We start from the raw sequence: 21,582 nt of genomic DNA on the forward strand, positions 1-21,582 counted from the left end.
AGGCTCATTCCTTTTATGTTTAAATGTGCAGGAAAATAGCTATAGTGGCGGAAAAGGTTCGTGGATGCTTGGGGAATGTGTATTGAGGTGGAATGGATTCAAGGAGTCGAGAGTTTCAGTTTCGAGGATGAAGTCTTTATTTATGGTTTATGTGTATTTTTCCGCACCTATTTATGTAATCTCTTTTTAATTACCATTATGTTATGTTTTGTTTTTAAAACAATGGGATCCCATATCCTACTTGAGATTTTATGTAAGTCTAACATTTGTTTTCACAAGTATTAATAAAGTTATGATCTTTTCACTTGTAAGTTTTGTTAAAGATTAGTGTCTATGTATAGTTTTCGTTAATGGTCCAAGGTCTAGAGTAGTTGGGTCATTACATCAACCACCATTCTAGTGTGGGCATTTAGACCATTATCAAATGTCTCCATCTGGATGCAATGAGGAATGCCATGATGAGGGCATTTGTGCAACAACTCCTTAAACCGCTCCCATGCCTCATATAAAGATTCTTCATCAAGTTGTTGAAATGAATTAATCTCGTTGCGGAGCTTGGCATTCTTAGTGGGAGGAAAATACTTCATCAAAAACTGCTTTGCCAACTCTTGCCAAGTACTCACAGAATCAGATGGCAAAGAGTTCAACCAAGCTCTGTCTCTCAAGGAGTATGGGAACAACTTTAGTCTCAATGCATTCTCTGTCACTCCGGGCAGCTTGAAAGAGTCACTTACTTCAATGAACAAGCGAAGGTGAAGGTGAGGATCCTCTGTTGGCATCCCACTAAACTGACCCACAGTTTGAAGCATCTGGAACATGACTGGCTTCAATTCAAACTAGGCTGCCTGAATTTCTGGTCTGATGATGCCTGGATTGAGCTCATTGAAGAGGGGGAGAGCATATTGCCTGATAGCATGATCTCTATCATCAGCCACAATAACTGCATTTTGCTCGTTTTTGGCAGCCACTCCCCCTTGAGCCACTCCCCCTTGAGCTACTCGATCTTGAGCAACTCCTGCTATATTTACTGGTGGATCATGAGCAACTCCTGATAGATTTGCTACCCTCTGGGCAACTCCCTGTTGAGCTGTAATGACCCACTAATCTAGACTATTTGGACCATTAACGAATCTATACATAAAACTTACATTTTTGCAGAAATACCATAATTTTATTGAAACTTGTGGAAACAAAGGTTACTTTCATAAAATAAGTAGGATATGGGTACCCATCGTCTTTAAAACAAAAACAACTTAAAGTAAAAAGGGTTACATAGAAAATGCGGAAAATACATTTGAAACCATAAAAACATAAACAAGACTACATCCTCGAATCGAATAACGCTCGGCCCCCTTGACTCCATTCACCATTGATACACATCCTCTAAGCGTCATGAATCTTTCCGCCTCTAAAGCTTATTCCTGCACATAAACAGAAAGGAATGAGCCTAATGCCCAGCAAGGAAAATCTAACACATAGTCATAAACATAGATTTCATAATAAACGTAAAGACATATCATAACACATAATACACTTATTATAATGGCCATTATTACTTGGGGTCCCATAGACTAAACAAGCATATGCCCATGGGATTAGTGGGGTCCTACTAGCTAAGTAGGTCATATGCCCATAACCCATTTGGGGTCTTGTTAGTCATATGGGTCATATGCCCAAGCCTACAAACATACATGCATACATATTCATAACATATTCATAACATATCATAACATAACACATAAGATAACATAAACATAAACATATAGATTCTAGCATATTTTCCTTACCAAAGTTACCGGGATATAATGGACTGAGTTGGGACTTTTGGAACACTCCTAAAACCATAATGAGAAAGAGTGAGTCTTATGAAGAAGAAGAAATGAAAATGAATAGGAAGACTAAACCATTGAGAAAATATGCTTACCACAACTTATGTGCTTAAGAACTTGGATTCCCTAACCAAAATAAAGATTAATGTTAGAGATTGAGTAGAAGACTATGAGGAAGAAAATAACATAATACAGAAAGGAACTAGAGTTTTGGTTACCTCAAAGACTTGAAAGACCAATCTACACCTCAACCGAAATACTATAGAACCTCACTTCCCAAAGTGTTTGATAAGCTTATGATGTTTAAGCTTATGATTTCCCAAACCCAGGTGTTTAACTCTCACACTCTCCTAACACTTGCAGCTTCTGATCTTAGAGTAAAAGGTGAATAATGGCTGGGTACTAGGTCCTATTTATAGAGTTTTGGAATGAAAGTATCTTGATTTTACTTGAATAAAAATAATGGCTTTTTAAGTGAAAATCATTTGAATAATCGTTCAGCAGAGGCTGAAGACTCATTCAAAAGATGCTGGACTTATGGAGGAGTTTGAATGGCTGAAAGGAAAAGAATTCAAAAACAATTGAACATATGCTGAAGGAGGCGATATATCGCCCCCTGTAGGCGATATATCGCCTGGGCCAGTATGCCCGAGGCGACCGTGCATCGTCTCGTGTTTTTTCGTATCTACGTGCTGCGATATATCTCCCCCTATAGCTGCGATATATCGGCATACGCTGAATAATTAAACACGAAATTACACATTTTTAGCTAAGTTTGAATGGGGTAAACAGCCTTGACTAAGCACTCAACGTATTCAAAGCTGCTGACTGACCTTAGGGGATTCAAACTTTACTCCTTATTAAATTAAATCCTCAAAAATACTTAATCCTTAATCACCATTCATAACATGTGCTTAAAATCCTATTGGTTGATGTCTAAACCTTATAATATAATAAATATAATCCTTAATATCAGTCACATTAATCAAACCTTAGGTTATACTTAATATTCTTAAACTATAGATTAAACTTAGAAAATCTATAAGTACTACTATGAGTGTCCAAATAATTCCCGGTCTGAACCAAAAATCCACAGTTACAAAGATAATACTAAACATACTATAATACTACTAAACAATTAGCTAAGTAAAGTTCTTGGACTCTACATGAGCCCCTTGCTCAGCATCCATCACTACTACTTCCCTTTTTGGCTTTTGTATTCTTCGCCTTCTTCTAAAGGTAGGCTCGATTTCTAGATCAATGGGAAGTAGTTAAGGGTCTTGATTCTCATTCATACACTGTATAAACCTGAAATTGCACGAGAATCACCCAAGTTAGTACAAAAACAATTGAAACCAAATTGCGATATACTTAATTTCACAATAAATGACTTTAAACAATCTCGGCAACGGCGACAAAAACTTGTTGTGCAAAATTTAGTGTGAGTGCAAGTGTACACTGTCAACAAGTAATAAGGTGATAAGAACCCAATATCGTATCCACAAGGATTGTTTTTAAGCTTAAAATTGTGAAATTAAAGTTTAGCAAAATGATTAAAAATACAAGAACCAAACTCAAATTAAATTTGAAGTTGATTTTTTTATATGCAATTAAAAATAACTAACAGCTGCATTTATGTCTAAATTAATGGGATGCAATAAGAAAAACAGTTGATAATGAAATGGTAAGCTAGGATAATTAATTCCCCCTGTTTTGCAATTCTTGGAAGCAATGCTATGAAAATGTTGTGGTACACTGACAGTTTACTAATCAAGAATTCTAATCAAGTCCACAAGTTTCTGTCGAAATCAAATAGGTTTAACTCTCTAATTAAATTACTTATGTCTAAGTTAATTTAATTTCAAGAATTTCATATCAATCACCAATTCTATTAGATTATGCAAGGCAATATATGTCTATACCCTCACAAAATTAAAATCAAAGAAATTAATCTTGCACCATTCAAGTCTGTTGTCCAATAATTAAAATCCTTTTCAACAATCTTAATTGTTTCAATCATTTACTAAAGGTGATCAAGCAATAGTAAATATTAAGCATGAAAATTACTTGAATAAATAAACCTCAATTAGCATTAACCATCAATAGCAAAGTTCCACAATTGCATAACAAGGTTCCTTAATTATCCTAACTTCAAGAGAATTAGTTCATAACTTTAAACACAAAATAACCCAGCTGGTAATCATCCATAATCCAAATAAATGCAACAAAGAAAAAAAAATAGAATTAAGTTCCAAGAGAGAAGGGAAAGAAACACAAGCCAAGAATATTAAGGAGTGTCCCCCAAATAACCCTTCTCTTTTTATCTTCTTCCTTCAAATCCTCTCTCTCTCTTTCCTTCTTTCCTCTTTTAATGGCTGCCAAAATGGGTGTTCTTCTCTTGCACAGGCGGCTGGGACTTCTTTTTTGTCTCTCTGCTGTATATCCCTAATTGGAAAAGAAGACACCCTTTGTTCTAGGTCACTTTCTCCCCTATGGTCACGTGGGCCTCTCTTATCTTCCTTTAATTCATTTTTTGTCTTTTTGTCCTCTTTACCATAAATGGGTCCAAGGCAAAATGAAGCCCAATAAGAATTTATCTCTTTACCAAGCAGCCCAATTTAAATAATCCCCAAAGTGAGCTGGAGAATTAAATGGTAGCTTCCACGTGGGCCATCAAGTAGATTGGCTGGTAGAACGCAATGCTGCTGCAATGCTGCAGCATTCCTCCTGCTGAAACCATTTAAAACTTCAATCTCTTTCCAAATGAGCAAAATTCTATCAACCACCTGCTAAGGCAAAATTTCACAATTTAGGGTATATTTTTCCAACTATATACTAATGTCTAATATTATCTTATTATATTCAATATTTGACAAAACGAAAATAAAGACACTACAAAAAACCCTAAACCACTCTTTCTTGATAAAATTAGAAGTTCAAAAGCATAAAAATAACTCTAATTCCTAGAGTTATCAAGTGTAAAGATAACATATATGGCCAAAAATGCAAAATATTGGATTGGACTGGATCTAGAGATATTATTGCAGATGGGTACTTCATCTCAAGTGATCCAGAAGATGAGGTCCATCATGTTGCTCTTGGTCCAAATGCCATGAAAGTGGGAATAGATTTTGTAAGGAAACCCAATGCATTTCTTTGGAGGCCTACTTTTAACATCTGCCATATGGAAGATGTTGTTGGTAGTATAATTGCATGGCCAATTGAGAAAGTAAGAATGAACTGACCAGGTTAGTATATTTTGTAAACTCTACATTAGTACTCTACTATTTGTTTTTCTTTTTATATATATGTCAAGTAATTTATTTATGTATATATTGTGTTCTAATGCAGTTGGTTATGCTGCCATACATCTTCATATAGTTAGGCTCTTGAGGTTCGTTTTCTTTTCCTTGTACTCTTTATAAAGGAAAAGGTCTTGCTGTATTGCTTTAATATTGTTGTTGTTGTTGTTGTTCATTTCTGACCCAGACACAGATATAGGGAATCAAATGGAAGGTCATGGTACACTTTTTGGGCTCGACAATAGGATTTCAAATCAAGTGGAAATAACAAAGCATCATAATATCTTTAGATTTCATTGTTCACTTTTTAATTGAAACATGAAAGTTTTTTCAAATTTTAGCTAGAAGTTTATTATGATGATTTTGATTCTCTAAACTTTAGTTTTTGAAAGTTGTTCACTTCTCAAGTAAAACATGTATTTGGACTGAATTACCTAATATGATGATATTGACATTTTTGTAGATCTAATATTTTTTTATCATTATATTGTTATCAAGGTAAAAAAGATAAAATTTATTAAAATATAATATAAATTAAAAAATAACAACTATAACGAAAGAATTATCATTAATATAATAATAAGAAGCACAAAATGTTATAAAAGAATCTATAATAACATATTTTACAACACTTAAATAATGACATGAAATCAGCATAATGTTTGAGTCTTGACAAAATATAACAAGCACAAAATGTTATAAAAGAATCTATAATAATATTTTTTATAAGACTTAAATGATGTCATGAAATAAGAATAATGCTTGATGACAAAAAGCTTGATAAATAGATATTGTATGTATTTTGTAACATAGAAAAACTGAAATGGAATAGCCAATTACAACACTATTGATAACACTTGAAAATTGTTATAAAAAGGTCCATACTTTTAATAACATGGGCTATGTTAGCATTGGTTAAAGTGTTATAAACTATATTTGATAGCACTTTTTCTGAGTTATCATAATATTTTTTCTTGTTGTGAATATTAACATTCTTCAACAAGCTATGTACAATATCAATCATGTATCCTATCATAAGAATGAGGAAAATTACCAAACAAAAGAAAATATGCCTCAATTTATTCTTTTTTTAATGAAAAATAAAAAGAAAATAAAAAAAAGAAAAGAAAAAGAAAAAAAAAAGAAAGAAAGATTTAGTTTCCCAAAGTTTTGTAAGCACAAAATCCTCAAGTATGTGAGACAACTTAAGCTTAACAAAAATAAAATAAAGAAGAGTTAAAGAAGAACTCCCCTTTCAATGATGTTCAAGATTGCTAGTGTCAATCTTCATAATTGCATCCACTCCCATTCACCTTAATGTAACCTACATGAGAGATAAAAGAAAGAAAAGAGAAAGCTACTATGCAATTGTCAAAAACAACTAACATTGAATATTTATTGATATTAAAATTAAACAAAAATAAAAGTTTAGAAATCTTAGGTTGCCTCCCAAGAAGCATTTGATTTAAAGTCATCGACTTGACTTTGGAGAAGTGCACATCAAAGAGCGGCTTCCTATAGTGTCCCAGAATTTTTACTTAGCTAGATAGTAGTAGCAGTTAGTATAGTTTGTACTTTGTAGTATGTTAGTTTCCGTGGATTTTTGTTCAAGCCAGGACTTAGTTGGAAACTCATAGCAACAGTTATGGATTTTATAAGTTTAACCTATAGTTTAGAAATATTAATTATAACATAAGGTTTGATTAATATTGCTGGTCCTAGAAATATTATTTACTATAACCTAAGGTTTAGAAAGAATTATTAAGAATGTGACACTTGTCATATTCATGTTTATTTAAGGATTTAAGTATTTTGATGAATAGTTTAATTAAAAGAAAGATCTAGAAGCTCTAGAACCTTCCAGAAGCTGTTAGGATTTCGTTTTCACTCAGTCAAAGTTGTTTAGTCAATTCAAAATATGCTGAAAAAAAGTGCAAATACGTGTTTGATATATCAACATATGCCGATATATTGCAGCTATAGGGGCCGATATATTGCCTATGGAAGATACGGAAAACACGTCGACTTCGCGCGAACAACCGAGCGGGGCTCGGGAAAATGGTCTGGGCGATATGTTGCCTAGGGTAGGCGATATATCGCCCCTGGTGCAATTTTTTAAAAGTTTGTGATTTTAATTTTAAAAATAGCCTTAACCACTTGGACCTACCTTTGAACGATTTTGACTGAGTTCTGGGCGTTTGTTGAACGAAAATTCAAATCTTTTTCATTTTATATTCATTTATTTATTCAAATTAAAAGGGGTTAGTTTCACTCCATGAACTCTATAAATAGGACCTAGTACTCAGCCATTTTCTTCATTCTTCAAGTATTATTTAGAGCCTTCAAGTTGCTAAGGTTACTATAGAGAGAAACACTTGGGTTTTGGGTTAAAAGCTTAAAAGCTTTTCCAATCTAAGCTTTTCTAAGCACTTAGGAAGTGAGATATAGAGCTATTTCGATATCGAGGTATAGATCAAGTCATATGATCATTCAAGGTATTCTCATCCTTAAGTTCAATTCTTCATGTTTCTTTAGTTTTCTTTTATTTTCTTTCAGATCATAACTCTTGTGTTATGATTCTTGATTATGTGTTTAAGTTTCTTGAAACTTAAGGTTCTTTTCGGTAAGTTTCTTCTTGGGTGGTTTAGTTTTCTTTTCATATCTTTTTCTTTAGAAACTCACCATCCTTACTGTTGGTTTGAGGAATGTTCCAAATCTCGTTCTTGTTCCCAAATATCTCGGTTCTTGGTAAGGAAAATAGGATAGATTATATGTGTTTATATGTTTATGTGATTATATGTTTTATGCTATGATATGTATATGTATAAATATGTTTTATAGTCACTTAGGGCTTATAGTTGCTTAGATAGAAAACCCCTAGATCTTTATCATTTTCATGGATTTAGAGTTATTATTTACCCTACCTCGATTAGTAGACAAAGGACCTAGATGGGTTATCATTTATTACCTTGTGATCTAACCCTCGATTAGTAGACAGAGGTTTTATATGGTTTTATCACATGTCATGTTAATGATTTAATGGCCATTAATATTGTAATCATATATGATATATGTTTTTATAGTCATATGTTTTGTAGTATATGTATATGATATAGTCTTATGTTTATGATTTATGATGTATGTTGTTAATAGATTTTCCTTGCTGGGCATTAGGCTCATTCCTTTATTTTTTTTAGCTTGATGTAGGAAAATGAATATGGAAGGCAGAAAAGATTCGTGGCAGCTTAGCATGTGCTTTGAGGATGAATGGATTGAATGGACTACGTGACGATCGAGGATGACATTTTTTTTAGTCTTTTAAATTATGTTTTGATGTATTTCCACATTTATTATTTAAACAATTAAAGTTTATGTTTTATGTTTTATAAACAATGGGATCTCATACCATATCACATTTTATATTTTTACCTTATTTTGTATTTGGTACAATATTTTGGTTTTTAAATAAAGTTATGGTATTTCTTATGTACGTATTCAAATTAGTGGCAATGTCATAGTAGTTTTTAATGGTCTGAGGTCTTAGAAATAGTCGGGTCATTACACTTCCACCCATAAAGAGTGGCATATTCCCTCACATATGGGTGTTTGTTGTGACATCCCTCAAGCTTGGATAGATGTGGATTTGGTGAGCTCAAATCTTCAACTTGACTTTCTTTTTTTGAAGATGCATGATGGAAAAAAAGGGTATGATGCTATTGATGGTGGAGGAGGTAGTGGCCACATTGGATCTTGATAAGTGTATTCATGCATGACCAATGACTTAATAGGTTGAGGAGTGGAGATATTTTGTTGCTGAATTTCCTGAAATTCTAGGCAGTTTTGTTGTGACGAAAATGCTACAACATTCTGGGTTGAGACAAATTTTGGTGAGCTTGGATTTATTAGTTTCTCTCCCTTTTCTTCATTGCATTGGATTGAAGTAGGCTCTTGTAGTTGCTCAAAATTTTCCAAAAGCATTTCCAACTCTTCACCACTCCTCAAAATTGCCAACTCATGTTGTTCTTTTTCACTTTGATTCTCTAAATTCCTCAAAGATGCTTCTTGATGTTGAATTAGTGCATCTTGTTTTTCCATATATGCTTCTATCTTGGATATGTGCTCTCTTATGAAATCCTCCAATGAACTTGGTTGTGGTTCCTCACTTGGGGATATATCTTGAAAATTCTCCAAGTTCTCCTCCCATGGTACTTGAGTGTAAATAAAATTAGGCTCCATATGGCTAACATTGTTTTCCCAAACTTGATTAGTTGTTGGAGAATTCCAACAACAATAATCGTATTCCACCATGTCTTCCAACATCCAATAGGCTTCATCGATTGATACTTGGTAGAAATTGGTGGTACCATCTCCTTTTTCTACCCATTCTTTTGTTGTGGCATTCATCCCATTGAAAAAGACTTCATATTGACAGTCTTTGTAGCGCACCAATTTTTTTATTTATTTATTAATTTGTGTGCTTTATTTTATTATTAATTGTTAAATGTTAGAAATTTATTTTTATTTGTTTGAATGGTTTGGTAGAAATTATTTGAATTTAAAATTATTAATTGTTTTAAATTGTGAATTCTTGAGTTTTGGTTGTGTGCACCAAGGTGCATGGTTAGTAGAGATGCACTTGCACACTTATCTTTGTGCATGTGCATGGTATGCATGGTGAGCATGCATTAGTTTCCATGTATAGTGTATATTCTCCTATTGATTAATTGTTATTTATTTTATTTTGCAAAAGGGAAATAATTGAAAAAAAATAAAATAAAAAGGGAAATAGAGAGAGAGAGGGTGTGAGAAGGGAGTAGGAAAGGGAAAGATTTCTTTTCCCCATTAAGTCTTGAAATTTAAATAAATTATGCGTTTTAGCTATTTTGGGTAAGGGGATTGTTGACATATTTTCCATTAAATTATCATTTTATTGTACATTGATTTTAGGCCAAAATTACGAAAAATGGAATTTGAAAACATTCCCATTCACATTAGGCTAGGATCACTACTACAAAAATTACATGATACGTCGGTTAAAAACTGACATCTGAATGTTCATAAGTCGGTTGGGAACTGACTTCCCATGTAGTGACTTATGATGTAAAAACATGGTAGGTCAGTTGGCGTCAAACCGACATCTGGTGTAAGACATGGTACGTCGGTGGAAAACTGACATCTGGTGTAAGACATGGTACGTCAGTTGCAAAACCAATCTCTAGTGTAAGACATGGTAGGTCGGTTGTACACCGACCTCTGGTGTAAAACATAATATGTCGGTTCACAGCCGACTTATGATGTAGACATCTATTGTCAGTTTTAGTAGAACCGACTTATGGTGTTTTTTTTCTCTTAAAAAGTGTATTATGCCCAAAACAAATCATGTTTTTTTATACAAACAAACTGAACAAAACAAAACATATATCACAATAATATAAAATACTAAAATTTGAACTAAGTATCTAAAATAACGAGTCTTAAGTTAATTACAAAATGACTCACATAAGCATTGTAAACTATAGTTAGGCAACAAAAGTGTGTATATCTTCAAGAAAGTCTAAGTTAACATTGTAAGTATATCTCATTAAAAGTCTAAGTTAACAAAAGTGAATGGACCTATGTAGTACTCATCAAATCCATGACGCATTGTGCCCATTCTTCACATACTTCATTGATTTCATCCTTTGTGTAATAGTTCTTCCCGCTACACTAAAACAAAATTCATTGCATGAGTTGAATTAATATATTTAATCTTAAGGTAAAGCTAGAACTTTAATAATGAATATTTTCACTTACATTACTAGTTAGCCATCGCATTGAAAACTCATTTGTCACGAAGTCCTTCATCATCCTCATAACATAGAACCCACATTATATTGATTGTAATGGTTGACGAGGACACTTAACTATTCTCCACGCGACTTCCTTAGTTTTTGCATTATTTGTGCGTAAATGTTGAAAGACACTAAATAATAATAACATAAACATTTAGATGTTGTTAATTTTAAATGAATTAAAGATTATGCAGTTAATTGGTTAGATTTTTACCGAGAAATGAGAGATTTGATTTCATCTGGTGGAAAATTGTGAAGAGAATCCGGGAAATAGCACAATTGGTGATCAAAATCAATTATTATAAGCATCCAATGTTTTCTAACAAAAACACAAAAATATTTCATTATTAATATTATATATATTCACTAACAAAATACTAAAAGTAAAAAACTTACCCCTTATGATATGGCAACAACCACATCTCACCCGGATTTAAATCAAGCATACGCTTTGATACCCATTCAACTCGTTCTTCTCAAGTGGATCCAACATTTGATAACCAATGGTTTTGACCTATATACTTTCTCGCATCTCCTTCTCTCATCTCAAGTTCGACTAGTTTCATTATTGAAGTTTTTTTTTATCTAACCATTGTGATCATTGGTTTGTTTTATTATAGAATATGATTTTTTTTATTTGATCAGATTTATTCTTGATTTAACTTTTTATGTTTCATCTTATTGTGCATATGCCCTTTTGAGTTTTGACCTGACGATAACTCCTGTAGTGAGAAAGAATAGCTTTTTGGCATGGGGTTTATACTTTTTTCCCTTCTATTTTTTCAGTTTCATTGGTTTCTTTTTACTCACGATATCTAGCTTTATGTTTGTAGGGATTTGAAATGGAAGCATTGCATTAGATTTGTTAATGCTCGAGGTATATTTCAAATAAGAACTTTGAAAATCTTGCTCTGTTTTGCCTCTTTGAATGTTTCTATTTGGCTTTCTTTATAACATTGAGTGAGTTATTATAAAATGTACTAGTCGAAGAAGTCAAAAGAAAAAAAGGTCAGGAAAATGAAAATAAAATTCCATATATAATATGCTTAAGAAGTTTTTGTAATATGTTTTTTGTCTTAAAGTAGTTATTCTTATGCCCAGAACCAGACTCTGTTGTTTTTATTTTTAAAATAGACACCAGACTTTGATTTTAAAAAAAAAATCATGATTGTGCTGTATTTGTAATCATGACAGGAGAGTAATAACATATATAGGGAGAGAGAAATAGAAATTGAAGTGCACACATATGAGAGATCAATGTGTATATATATATATATATCCAAATATATTAAGATACATATAGAGAAAGAGAGGTTGGTGAGCACGAATATGAGAGATCACTTTTGTAGTCCAATCAACGTCAATAGACTTTGGCCTTGAAGACATGGCATGCAAACATCTTAATTCGAACTAGAATAAAAACTAGAAAAGGAACCGAAGTTGGCTTGAGGAAGTGCCATAGTAGAAACACGCAGCAAGTAAAATGTAGATGTTCAATAATTGTTTGAGATGACTTAGAAGATATAGATTGAAGCTTATATAGAACTAATAGACTCCGATAGGATAGTTAGGCAATAAAGTCTGGCTTTTTTCATGATTTAAATTTAGCAAAAGTAGAAAGGTGTGTCAAGTAAAGATGACTCAAGGTGTGTGTGACATGTGTGGCGTGGTGTGGCGGGGCTGAGTTAATTAGATAAATATGTATTCAAATGGGTAGAATATATAAGTGACCCGTGTCCTTAAGAACCACAAAAGAGACAAAAAAAATTGCTATTGAAAGAAAGAGATAATCATGATCAAACAATGGCCATTTTACAATTTTGACCAATCTCTCAATAGTTTTTTAAGTATTAATTAGTAGTTCAAATGGATTATATTATGTATTATAAGTATCATGCTAATGAGTAACTTATCATTAATCAATATGACAAAATATTAGCCACTTATCATCTATGTGTATATTTTTTTTTTTCAGTTTGCTACAACTGAGTAATTGAGAATAAGCAACTTATTGAATTGTGCTAGCTAAAGGACTCTTAACTTTCGAATTGGAGAGGATATCTTTTTGTTCTTTGCTATTTGGAATTGCTATCTATTTATTTTTTATACAATAAAACTAATCATTATAGTGTATGATTGTTTAATAGTTAGAATGTTAAACACCACAATACGTGAAAACGTAATTACTTTATTATTACAAAAGCAATTTCACCAAGACTTGAATACAATATTTTAGCGCTGTCATATTCCTATTAATACACTATCTTTTTAACTTAAATTTTGACAGAGCTTCCCTATGCCAATAAAAAAAGAACAATGCAAGCACAACATAATTTAAATATAAGAAAATAAAACATAATTCTAAATGAATTTGGGCAACATTTCCCTTGTAATAGTGACCTAACCATCTGTCAATAGAGAACCAAGCAATTCAAACAACACACAATAAATTTCTTCCTTATATCTCCGCAGCACACAAATAAATTTCCCAGAAACTACTTCACTAAAACACACAAATTCTCAACCTTCCATTATCACCGCAACACACAATTTTAATCTCAGAACCTACTTCACTATGGATGAATATTTAAGATATTCAAACTCCTCTAACATTTTTATAATAATATTTATAAAAAAAATAAGAGAACATACATACCTCTTGCAATTAACAATAATCAAGCAAATTAATTCACTTGACAATGATCCTTGCTAATATTTCCACCCAAAACCTACAAAATTAAATTAATACCTTAAAGATTACTAGACAAATAAAAATTAAGCTCATTGATCATTTAGAACTTACAACCTTAATGAGTATATAATATAGTATAATACAAGATTTAGTCAAGATTAATAGAAAAGAGATTAGTCAAGATTTACATAAATACTTGGCAAAGCCCCATGGCCTCAAGTCAATGATGGGGAGGAGTTATGCTACAAGGAAGTAGTACCTCTTTAAGTTTGAAGACTTCCTAATATATGTAATTTTAAAATACTATAATTTATTTTTACAAATTTAGTAACTAGGTTATTAAAATCTGGTAACTAAATTTTGGTCTCAAAAAAGATTATTAACAAAAAAATAATATTGACCTAGTCAATAGTTTTTCAATTTTTTTTAAAACTAGTAACTTGTTTCAAAAAGAACTAGAAAAAACTTAGTAACCTTTATATTTTCTCATATTTTATAAAAGCTATTAATTTTTTCCATATAAAAAGATAAGAAAATAAAGTTGTCATGTATTATTTTCCCCTGGTTTGCTATCTTTGTTGTGAAAACACGTCGATTTTGAGAAAGAAATAGTAGATATATTACACAGAATTACCATTATTTGATTTAGCACATACAAGTATTAATATGAATGTACAGAGCAAAATAAGAAGCCCGAATTCCATATATATAAAAAAAATTTGAAAATGCTTATATATATAATTCATAATCAATAAAGAAGATGATTAAAGCAATGAGAAATGACTTTGCCATCATACCATTTTAGTCAAGGTGCAAACGTCACTTGGAGTGTCAGGAGCACCATTTTTTCTATCATTTTCTTATTTCTTCTTTTAATATTTGTCAGTATTGAAGTGACTTTGCTTTTAGATTAGGCTATCTAAGAAAACTATATGACTTATTCACTTCTTTGTCTTCTCTAGTGACAACTACTTGTTACTTGCTCTCAAGTCTCAACACGGCTTCTTCTGGAAAAAAAAATGGTCATGAAAAAACAACTTTCTTGTATTGGAACTCGTGTCAAGAATTATGACAATTACAGAAATCTCACGTTAAAAAAATGGTAACATGATAGTCTTATTATTATTGCTGTTGTTGTTGTTTTTAAATGAAAATCTTAAGAGCCAAGGTTTGCATTATATATGAAGGACAAAGAAAGAAGGAAGAGCCAAAGTAGGAAGGAAGAGCCAGTCAAGGCAGAGGAAGTTGTGGTTTTGATTGAAAGTGAGGCTGATGATGAGAGTAGAGTTACAACGGTTGAAGAAACCAGGGAAGAAGGAAAAGCTGATAACCAGAAAACTTCTCAAGGTAAAGTCTCAAAACAAAATGGTCATATGGGAAATTGACTCTTAATTTTTTACCACTTTGTTTCTGGTCATTTGATTACTTTTTTTATGTGAATTTAAAGAATCTTCAACCTCCAAAGGCGATCAAAGTGGAGATAAAACTGGTGAGCTTCCTGTTTCAAGTGAAGCTGAGGTTAAAGATGCTGAAAGCACTTCTGAAAAAGGGGCCAAAAGTGCGCCCTCCAGTGAGGTCAGGACTTGATTTTTGCTTACTAAGATTCTAAGATGAACCTGCTTACATTAATTGAATGGTCACTACTTGACTACTACTTTCATCTCATATTATGTTTAGGCAAAGAAGAAGAAGAGTGTGAAAAAGAAGCCACAGCAGCAGCAGCAGAAGGTTCCCTCCTAGACGGACTTAACTGAGAAATTTATTATTATCCTAGTCTTTTTTATGATGCTAGCTTTTGTCTTAATAATCTTGTTGATGCACATTCATCACCTATATATATAGTTATATATATTGTTGTTGTTATTATTGTGTGATTTCTTGTTTCCTTTATTTTCTCTTATTTGTGTTGGATTTATAAATCTACATTGTTTTTCATGTTCAGAGCTATTTAAAGAATCTGACAAAGAAAATTGAAAAAGAAATAAAAGAGAAAGACAGAGAGAAAATAGCTTTTTGAAATGTTGGGTTTGAAAGAGTTTCTGGTTCATATTTCAACTCTGGCAAAGCTTTTTTGTTTGAGATATAGCCTCATCTGTTTGATAATGAAAAAAATAAAATAAAAATAGACACTGAATGCCATTGAATTTCATAAAGTCCAAGAATTGCAGTCGTAAGTATGATGGCAACAAAGGAAATTGATTTTTCTTTCAAAAAAGTTGATACAATTGGGGGAAACAATGAATGAAAAAAAGAAAAAATAAATATAAATACATATCTACCCAACAAAAACAATTGTCTTGCCACATCCTGAATAAAGAAATCACCTTAAACCCAGATATATAAACCACAATGGAGAAAAGACGAGAAACTAAGAGAATGATATCAATCAACATATACGCTTCAATCCATAATTTATATATATATAGAGAGAGAAATCACCAATACGAATTGAGGAGGAGCTGCTGCCGACCGGAGTTGAGGAGTTGCTGTAGTTGGCGGAATGAAGAAGACAAGAATAAAAAAATTCGTGGGGGTGTACAGTGAAGAATAAGAGAATGCGCGGGATTTGTGCTTTTTTTTTCACCCTAATTTTAACATATGTCAGTCCAATAGCAACTGAATATGATGCAGCATCATAAGTCATTTCTAGAACTGACTTATGCCGTTAAAGCTAAATATATATAATTTTAACATGGTAAGGCAGTTCATTAGCAATAGACCTATGATGCGGCATAATATGTCTGTTCTAGAACCGACTTATGATGTTAAAATTAAAAAATATATAAGTTTAATATGTTGATATTTTATTTTAAAATTATAAATCTCCAACTTATTTACTTTTTTTTTCTAATATTTATAAATATGTCATGTATAAATTAAAATATTTTCTTATTAAAAACTAAATTAATTTTTTTAATTCTGAATAATTAATTAATTAATATTTTAAAAATTATAATATATAATATTAATAAATAAATCATTTTTATACTTATTGCATTCACAAATCAATTATATATATGTATTGTTTAATAAAGAAATATATTTTAAAATTCAAATAATACAAAAACAAATTAGGCTATATATCTTTAACAATATATTTTTATGACATGATAGGTCAGTCCATAGAACCGACCTACCATGTCACATGAAAAGTTAGTTCCTACACAACCGACCTACCATGTCATTTAAAAAAATATTAATTAAATACATTAAAATATTTATAAACTTTTTTATTTTAAATTATAAATACTATTCAATTAAAATATTTTTTCATTATAAAATATAATTATTTTTTTATATTATAAATAATTGATTAATTTGATCCATGTCACATGAAAAGTCAGTTCACACACAATCGACCTACCATGTCATTTAAAAATATTAATTAAAAACATTAAAATATTTATAAAGTTTTTTATTTTAAATTATAAATACTATTCAATTAAAATATTTTTTCATTATAAAATATAATTATTTTTTATATATATAAATAATTGATTAATTTGACTAATCTATTTATATTTCAAAACATTATAATGTACATTAATAAATATAAAAAATTTACATTTATTTCATACACTACTAAATAAATTATTGCATTTTAAAATTCAAATAATGTAAAATAAATAAAAATGTGACATGATAAGTCGGTTCATATAGTATCGACCTACCATGTTAGAAATGTAGGACATGGTAAGTCGGTCCACACAGAACTGACCTCCATGATTAACATGGGATGTCGGTTTTGCAGGAACCGACCTACCATGACATCTTCAAGCATGGGAGGTCGGTTCAATGTGAACCGACCTACCATGTCCACATGGTAGGTTGGTTCCGGCATAACCGACCTCCCATGCTTACCTTTGTTATACATGATATGTCGGTTCTGTGTAAACCGACTTATGAACATGCGGTAAGTCAGTTTAAGCGGAACCGACCTCTCATGGCCGATGACTGATGTCCAGATTGTAGTAGTGGATTTTTTCTCTTAGGTTAAATAAAAGGGAAAGAAAAGAGAAGAGCTTAGATGCACTTGTGGCTGACGTGTGCATAGAGGAGGAGAGAGAAAGAGAGGCTCAACTAGAGAGAGAAAGGAAGAGATAGAGAGAGCATGAGCAAGGGAGAAGAAAGAAGAAGAGGAGGAGGCTTCAAAACACCCTAGGGTAAAGTGTTCTAGTGATTCTATATTTTGTTGTTTTTTCTTTTCATCTACTTCTTTTTTCTTGGATCTTATGAGATAGATTGTTTCTTTAGGTTTGGTTGAAACTAGGTCTTGAGGTGCCAAGGTTGTTGTGCTCTTGTGTTCTTGAACACCATCAAGGAAGTAGTAAATCTCTAGCCTTGCTATTGCCTTGTTGATTGTTGTTTTGCTTTTTTTTATTCCCCATGTGTGTTGATAGTGGTTTTCCATGTCTTTATATTTATCAAATCCGTAGAAACATGAAAAGGGATATGCATGTGGGTCATGTATGAGTAGTTCCTATAAATGATTTACTTAGAATATGTGTATTCATGTACGAGGCCTAGGCATGTGTTGCCTTATATATAGGTGCATGCGTGTGTTTTTGTTCAAGCATGAGAATTTAAGATATAGATATACGGATATGGTGTAGTGTATATAATGATGTTCGTATTATATAAAGATATGTGAGGTTTGCTTTATTTTTAATGATTTTCTATCAACTTGTTGATGTTATTGAAGATAGGAACATGTTAGGGTTTTTATTGGAAATCCATAAGAGTTTTTATTTTTGAAAGATTGAAATTAGGCTATGGTTGTTTCAATAAATCTTGATGTAGAAACATGAGCTATGGTAAGCTAAAGTGTTATGAAAAGTACGAATTGTTATGTTATGATATGAGTTGTGTATGTCTAATTGTATGTTGTATGAAAAGCAGTAGGCTGTTGGCGTCCTGAATGCAACACAACAAAGGAGTTACTAAGGATATGACGTTACTCATAGGGCGGATGCGCCGAGGTTATTTGAGGACCTGATATCCTATTTACCTCATAGAAGAGGTCTTGCCAGTTTATGCTTTTGCTAGTTACCTCATGATGTGGCATGTACAATAGGGGTGCCACAATCACATTATGAATATGATTATGATTATGATTATAATTATGATTATGAATTTTTATGAATATGATATAGTTACGATATGTTTTGCCATGAATTTACGATACGAATTTAGTCTTCATGTGTTTTCTTGAATATTGTTGCATTTGTTTCTACTTCCTTACTAAGCTTTTAGCTCACCCCCTTACTTTCCCCATTTCTGGTAGGCAATAGGGTTTCTTGGTGGCACACACAGTGATGTGGGAGGTTTTGATGTTTAGTCATATGTGACGCGGGGTGTCCTATGAACGAATAATGATCAAGATGAGCGCCATGAATAATTAAGAACTTATGTTATGGTTTATGTTTCAAACTACGTCAGTGGGACTTATTATTTTATTTTATTTCCAAATACTGCATAAGGACACAACATTTTTATTTCAAACTATTGGGGCCAAATTGCATGTTTTATCAAGGCCCCACTGAACTTTTCCTTAAAATGGTATTTTTCTAATGCATGTGAGTTGAGTAACGTTTTTATAAAGTAATAAATTAGGGTGTTCTTACAAATGGTGTTAGAGACATGTCGTTCATGTTTTCTAAAGGACCCTCCGCATACATGCTAAAGGCTGGAAAATCTCACCTCAACCTGTCGTAAGTATTTGCTTTAATTTTTATTTACTTTCTTTGTTTTAAATATCTAGTTTTATAGTTGCAATATACAAAAGAAGCCTCTTATCATTAGGACCACTAAGAAACAATTACTTAAAGAAATTCGTGCTACACCTAAAGTGCAACTCGACGAGGATAATGAAGATTAGAGGATCGCCGTACTGAAGAAGACTGCAGTAGTTTGTGAGCATAACCAGGGAATGATTAACAAGAGAGGAGCACTGCTTTGGCCTATTGAGAAATACTGGGTGCTGAGGGAATCACTGTCAATATCCCTGAAGCTCTCCTTCACTTGACCATAGCATGGCACGACGACGTCCAAGATGACTTGGACTTCGATACTATCGAGTACACCATTTATGACCTCGTGGACAATTATGAATTCAATTTTTTAGAGGCGTTCCTAGTTAAGAATGATGATGGAGAGATGGAGGAACATTTCGAGATGATACACGACATGGAAGGGGAAATGGCATGACAGTAAGCAATACGCACCATACCAAAAGTGAGTGTCAGGATGAGGGCGATAGCTAGCGCTCCAGACTACTTCCAAATCTAGGAAAACATCTTTGAATACAATTCAGAGGACGAGTCCACAATTGAGGACTAGAGTCCATCTCAAATTTCCATTAATAAATCCTATTTAAATAAAATGGGACTTCCTTAAAGACCCTTGAAAACTTATGGATTTTTTTAGACATTTTGTTGGATGTTTGATTTATGGGATACTTTTGAGCAAACTTTGGACATTATAAGTTTTATTTTTCCTCTCTCTTGCAAACTCTAAATGTTGTATGGATATGAGAATGTATGACAACCTGTTGTAGAGTCCAAGAACTTTACTTAGCTAGTTAGATAGTAGTAATAATAGTAATAGTAGTAGTATTTTTATGAATGTTGATTTTGGTTCAGACCGGGATTTAATTGGACACTCGTAGTAACACTTGTAGATTTTCTAAGTTTAACCTATAGTTTAAGAATATTAATTTTAACCTAAGGTCTGATTAATATGACTGATATTGATGGTGATATTTATTATATTATAAGGTTTAGATAGACCCAATAAGATAGTAACACTTGTCTTATGTATGTTTAATGATAATTAAGTATTTTGGGGAATAAGTTTATTAAGAGTAATTTTTTAATATCCTAGGGTCTGTCAGCAGCTTTGAAAATGTTAGAGGACTTAGTCAAGGCTGTTTACTTAATTCAAATTAGGCTGAAAATGTGCAATTTCATGTTTAAATATTCAGCGTATGTCGATATATCGCAGCTATAGGGGGCGATATATCGCAATACGGGGATACGAAAAACACGTAACTTCGCACGATCACCTCGACGAGCCTCAGGCATATTGGCCCAGGCGATATATCGGCTCCTTTGATGGATTTTTGAATGTTTCTGAAAACGTTCTCATTTTAATCTTTAACCTCTTGATAAGTCCAGCATCTTTCTGACCGAGTCTTCAGCCTCTGCTGAACAATAATTCATATATTTTTCATTTAAAAAGCCATTATTTTATTCAAGATAGATGAAGATCTTTTCATTCTTGAACTCTATAAATAGGACCTAGTACCCGTCCATTTATTCATTCATCAAGCTAAGTTCAGAGGCTGCAAGCTGCTAGGTTATTTTTGAGTGCTTAAACACTTGGGTTAGGGATTATAAGCTTACCAAACACTTGGGAAGTAAGGTTTATAGCACATTTTGGTTCGAGGTTTAGATCGGTCATAGAAGCATTCAAGGTATTCCAAACTCTAGTTCATTTTGGTATTGTTTTCCTTAAGTTCTTATAGTTTTCTAATCAGCATCCTAACTTTATTCTTTATTCTTGGTTAGGAAATATAAGATCTTGAACATAAGGTTCTTGGTAAGTATCTTTCGATGGTATAGTTCTTTCATTATTTTCATCCCTTTTTCATTAGTATACTCACCTTTCTTTGATGGTTTTTAGGAGTGTTTCCAAAGTCCCAATCCTGTTCACATATCCCGGTATATTTTGTAAGGAAAATAGGATAGGATATTATATGTTATCTTATGATTTATGTGTTATGTTAACATATGATTTATGTGTTATGTATGTTGTAGTCTTGGGCATATGACTTGTATAACTAACAAGTCCCAATAAATTTATGGGCATATGACTTACTTAGCTAGCAAGCCCCACAAATCTAATGGGCATATGACTTGTTTAGTTTA

At 32.2% G+C, this 21,582-nt stretch overlaps 1 protein-coding gene, 1 long non-coding RNA gene and 1 other non-coding gene across 7 annotated transcripts; 2 read left to right on the plus strand and 1 right to left on the minus strand.

Moving 5' to 3' along the window:
- Positions 1 to 450: 450 nt before the first annotated feature.
- Positions 451 to 557, plus strand: LOC133780845 (small nucleolar RNA R71). The gene has a single exon (XR_009869655.1). It is a non-coding gene; the product is annotated as a small nucleolar RNA R71 (small nucleolar RNA).
- Positions 558 to 10,504: 9,947 nt separating this feature from the next.
- LOC133778017 (uncharacterized) lies at positions 10,505 to 16,280 on the minus strand. 3 transcript variants are annotated; one of them, XR_009868960.1, is made up of 6 exons: positions 14,452 to 14,657; positions 13,843 to 13,896; positions 11,359 to 13,691; positions 11,177 to 11,281; positions 10,925 to 11,093; positions 10,505 to 10,837 (listed from the first exon to the last, which is right to left on the minus strand). It is a non-coding gene; the product is annotated as an uncharacterized LOC133778017 (long non-coding RNA). The 3 variants fall into 3 exon arrangements; XR_009868959.1 differs by lacking the exons at positions 13,843 to 13,896; positions 14,452 to 14,657 and adding an exon at positions 16,094 to 16,280 and having other exon boundaries at positions 10,505 to 10,832; XR_009868958.1 differs by lacking the exons at positions 13,843 to 13,896; positions 14,452 to 14,657 and adding an exon at positions 16,094 to 16,280.
- On the plus strand, positions 14,607 to 15,550 carry LOC133778016 (PWWP domain-containing protein 3-like). Of its 3 annotated transcripts, XM_062217819.1 has the most exons (4): positions 14,607 to 14,756; positions 14,842 to 15,001; positions 15,102 to 15,229; positions 15,332 to 15,550. In XM_062217819.1, exons 1-4 carry the CDS (start codon positions 14,754 to 14,756, stop codon positions 15,392 to 15,394), a joined length of 354 nt encoding a protein of 117 aa, XP_062073803.1. In that variant the 5' UTR covers positions 14,607 to 14,753; the 3' UTR covers positions 15,395 to 15,550. The 3 variants fall into 3 exon arrangements, with proteins under 3 accessions (XP_062073803.1, XP_062073802.1, XP_062073804.1); XM_062217818.1 differs by lacking the exon at positions 14,607 to 14,756 and having other exon boundaries at positions 14,763 to 15,001; XM_062217820.1 differs by lacking the exon at positions 14,607 to 14,756 and having other exon boundaries at positions 14,763 to 15,001; positions 15,120 to 15,229.
- Positions 16,281 to 21,582: the final 5,302 nt, after the last annotated feature.

This window comes from Humulus lupulus, chromosome 5, assembly GCF_963169125.1.
Source record: "Humulus lupulus chromosome 5, drHumLupu1.1, whole genome shotgun sequence".
In the NCBI taxonomy this organism is placed as follows: domain Eukaryota; kingdom Viridiplantae; phylum Streptophyta; class Magnoliopsida; order Rosales; family Cannabaceae; genus Humulus; species Humulus lupulus.

Excerpts from the sequence above, each read along its gene's own strand:
- LOC133778016 (XM_062217818.1), top strand. The coding sequence starts at position 14,836 with ATGAAGGACAAAGAAAGAAGGAAGAGCCAAAGTAGGAAGGAAGAGCCA. Across the intron at positions 15,002-15,101 it reads TAACCAGAAAACTTCTCAAG|AATCTTCAACCTCCAAAGGC; the intron begins GTAAAGTCTCAA and ends GTGAATTTAAAG. Across the intron at positions 15,230-15,331 it reads AAAGTGCGCCCTCCAGTGAG|GCAAAGAAGAAGAAGAGTGT; the intron begins GTCAGGACTTGA and ends TATTATGTTTAG.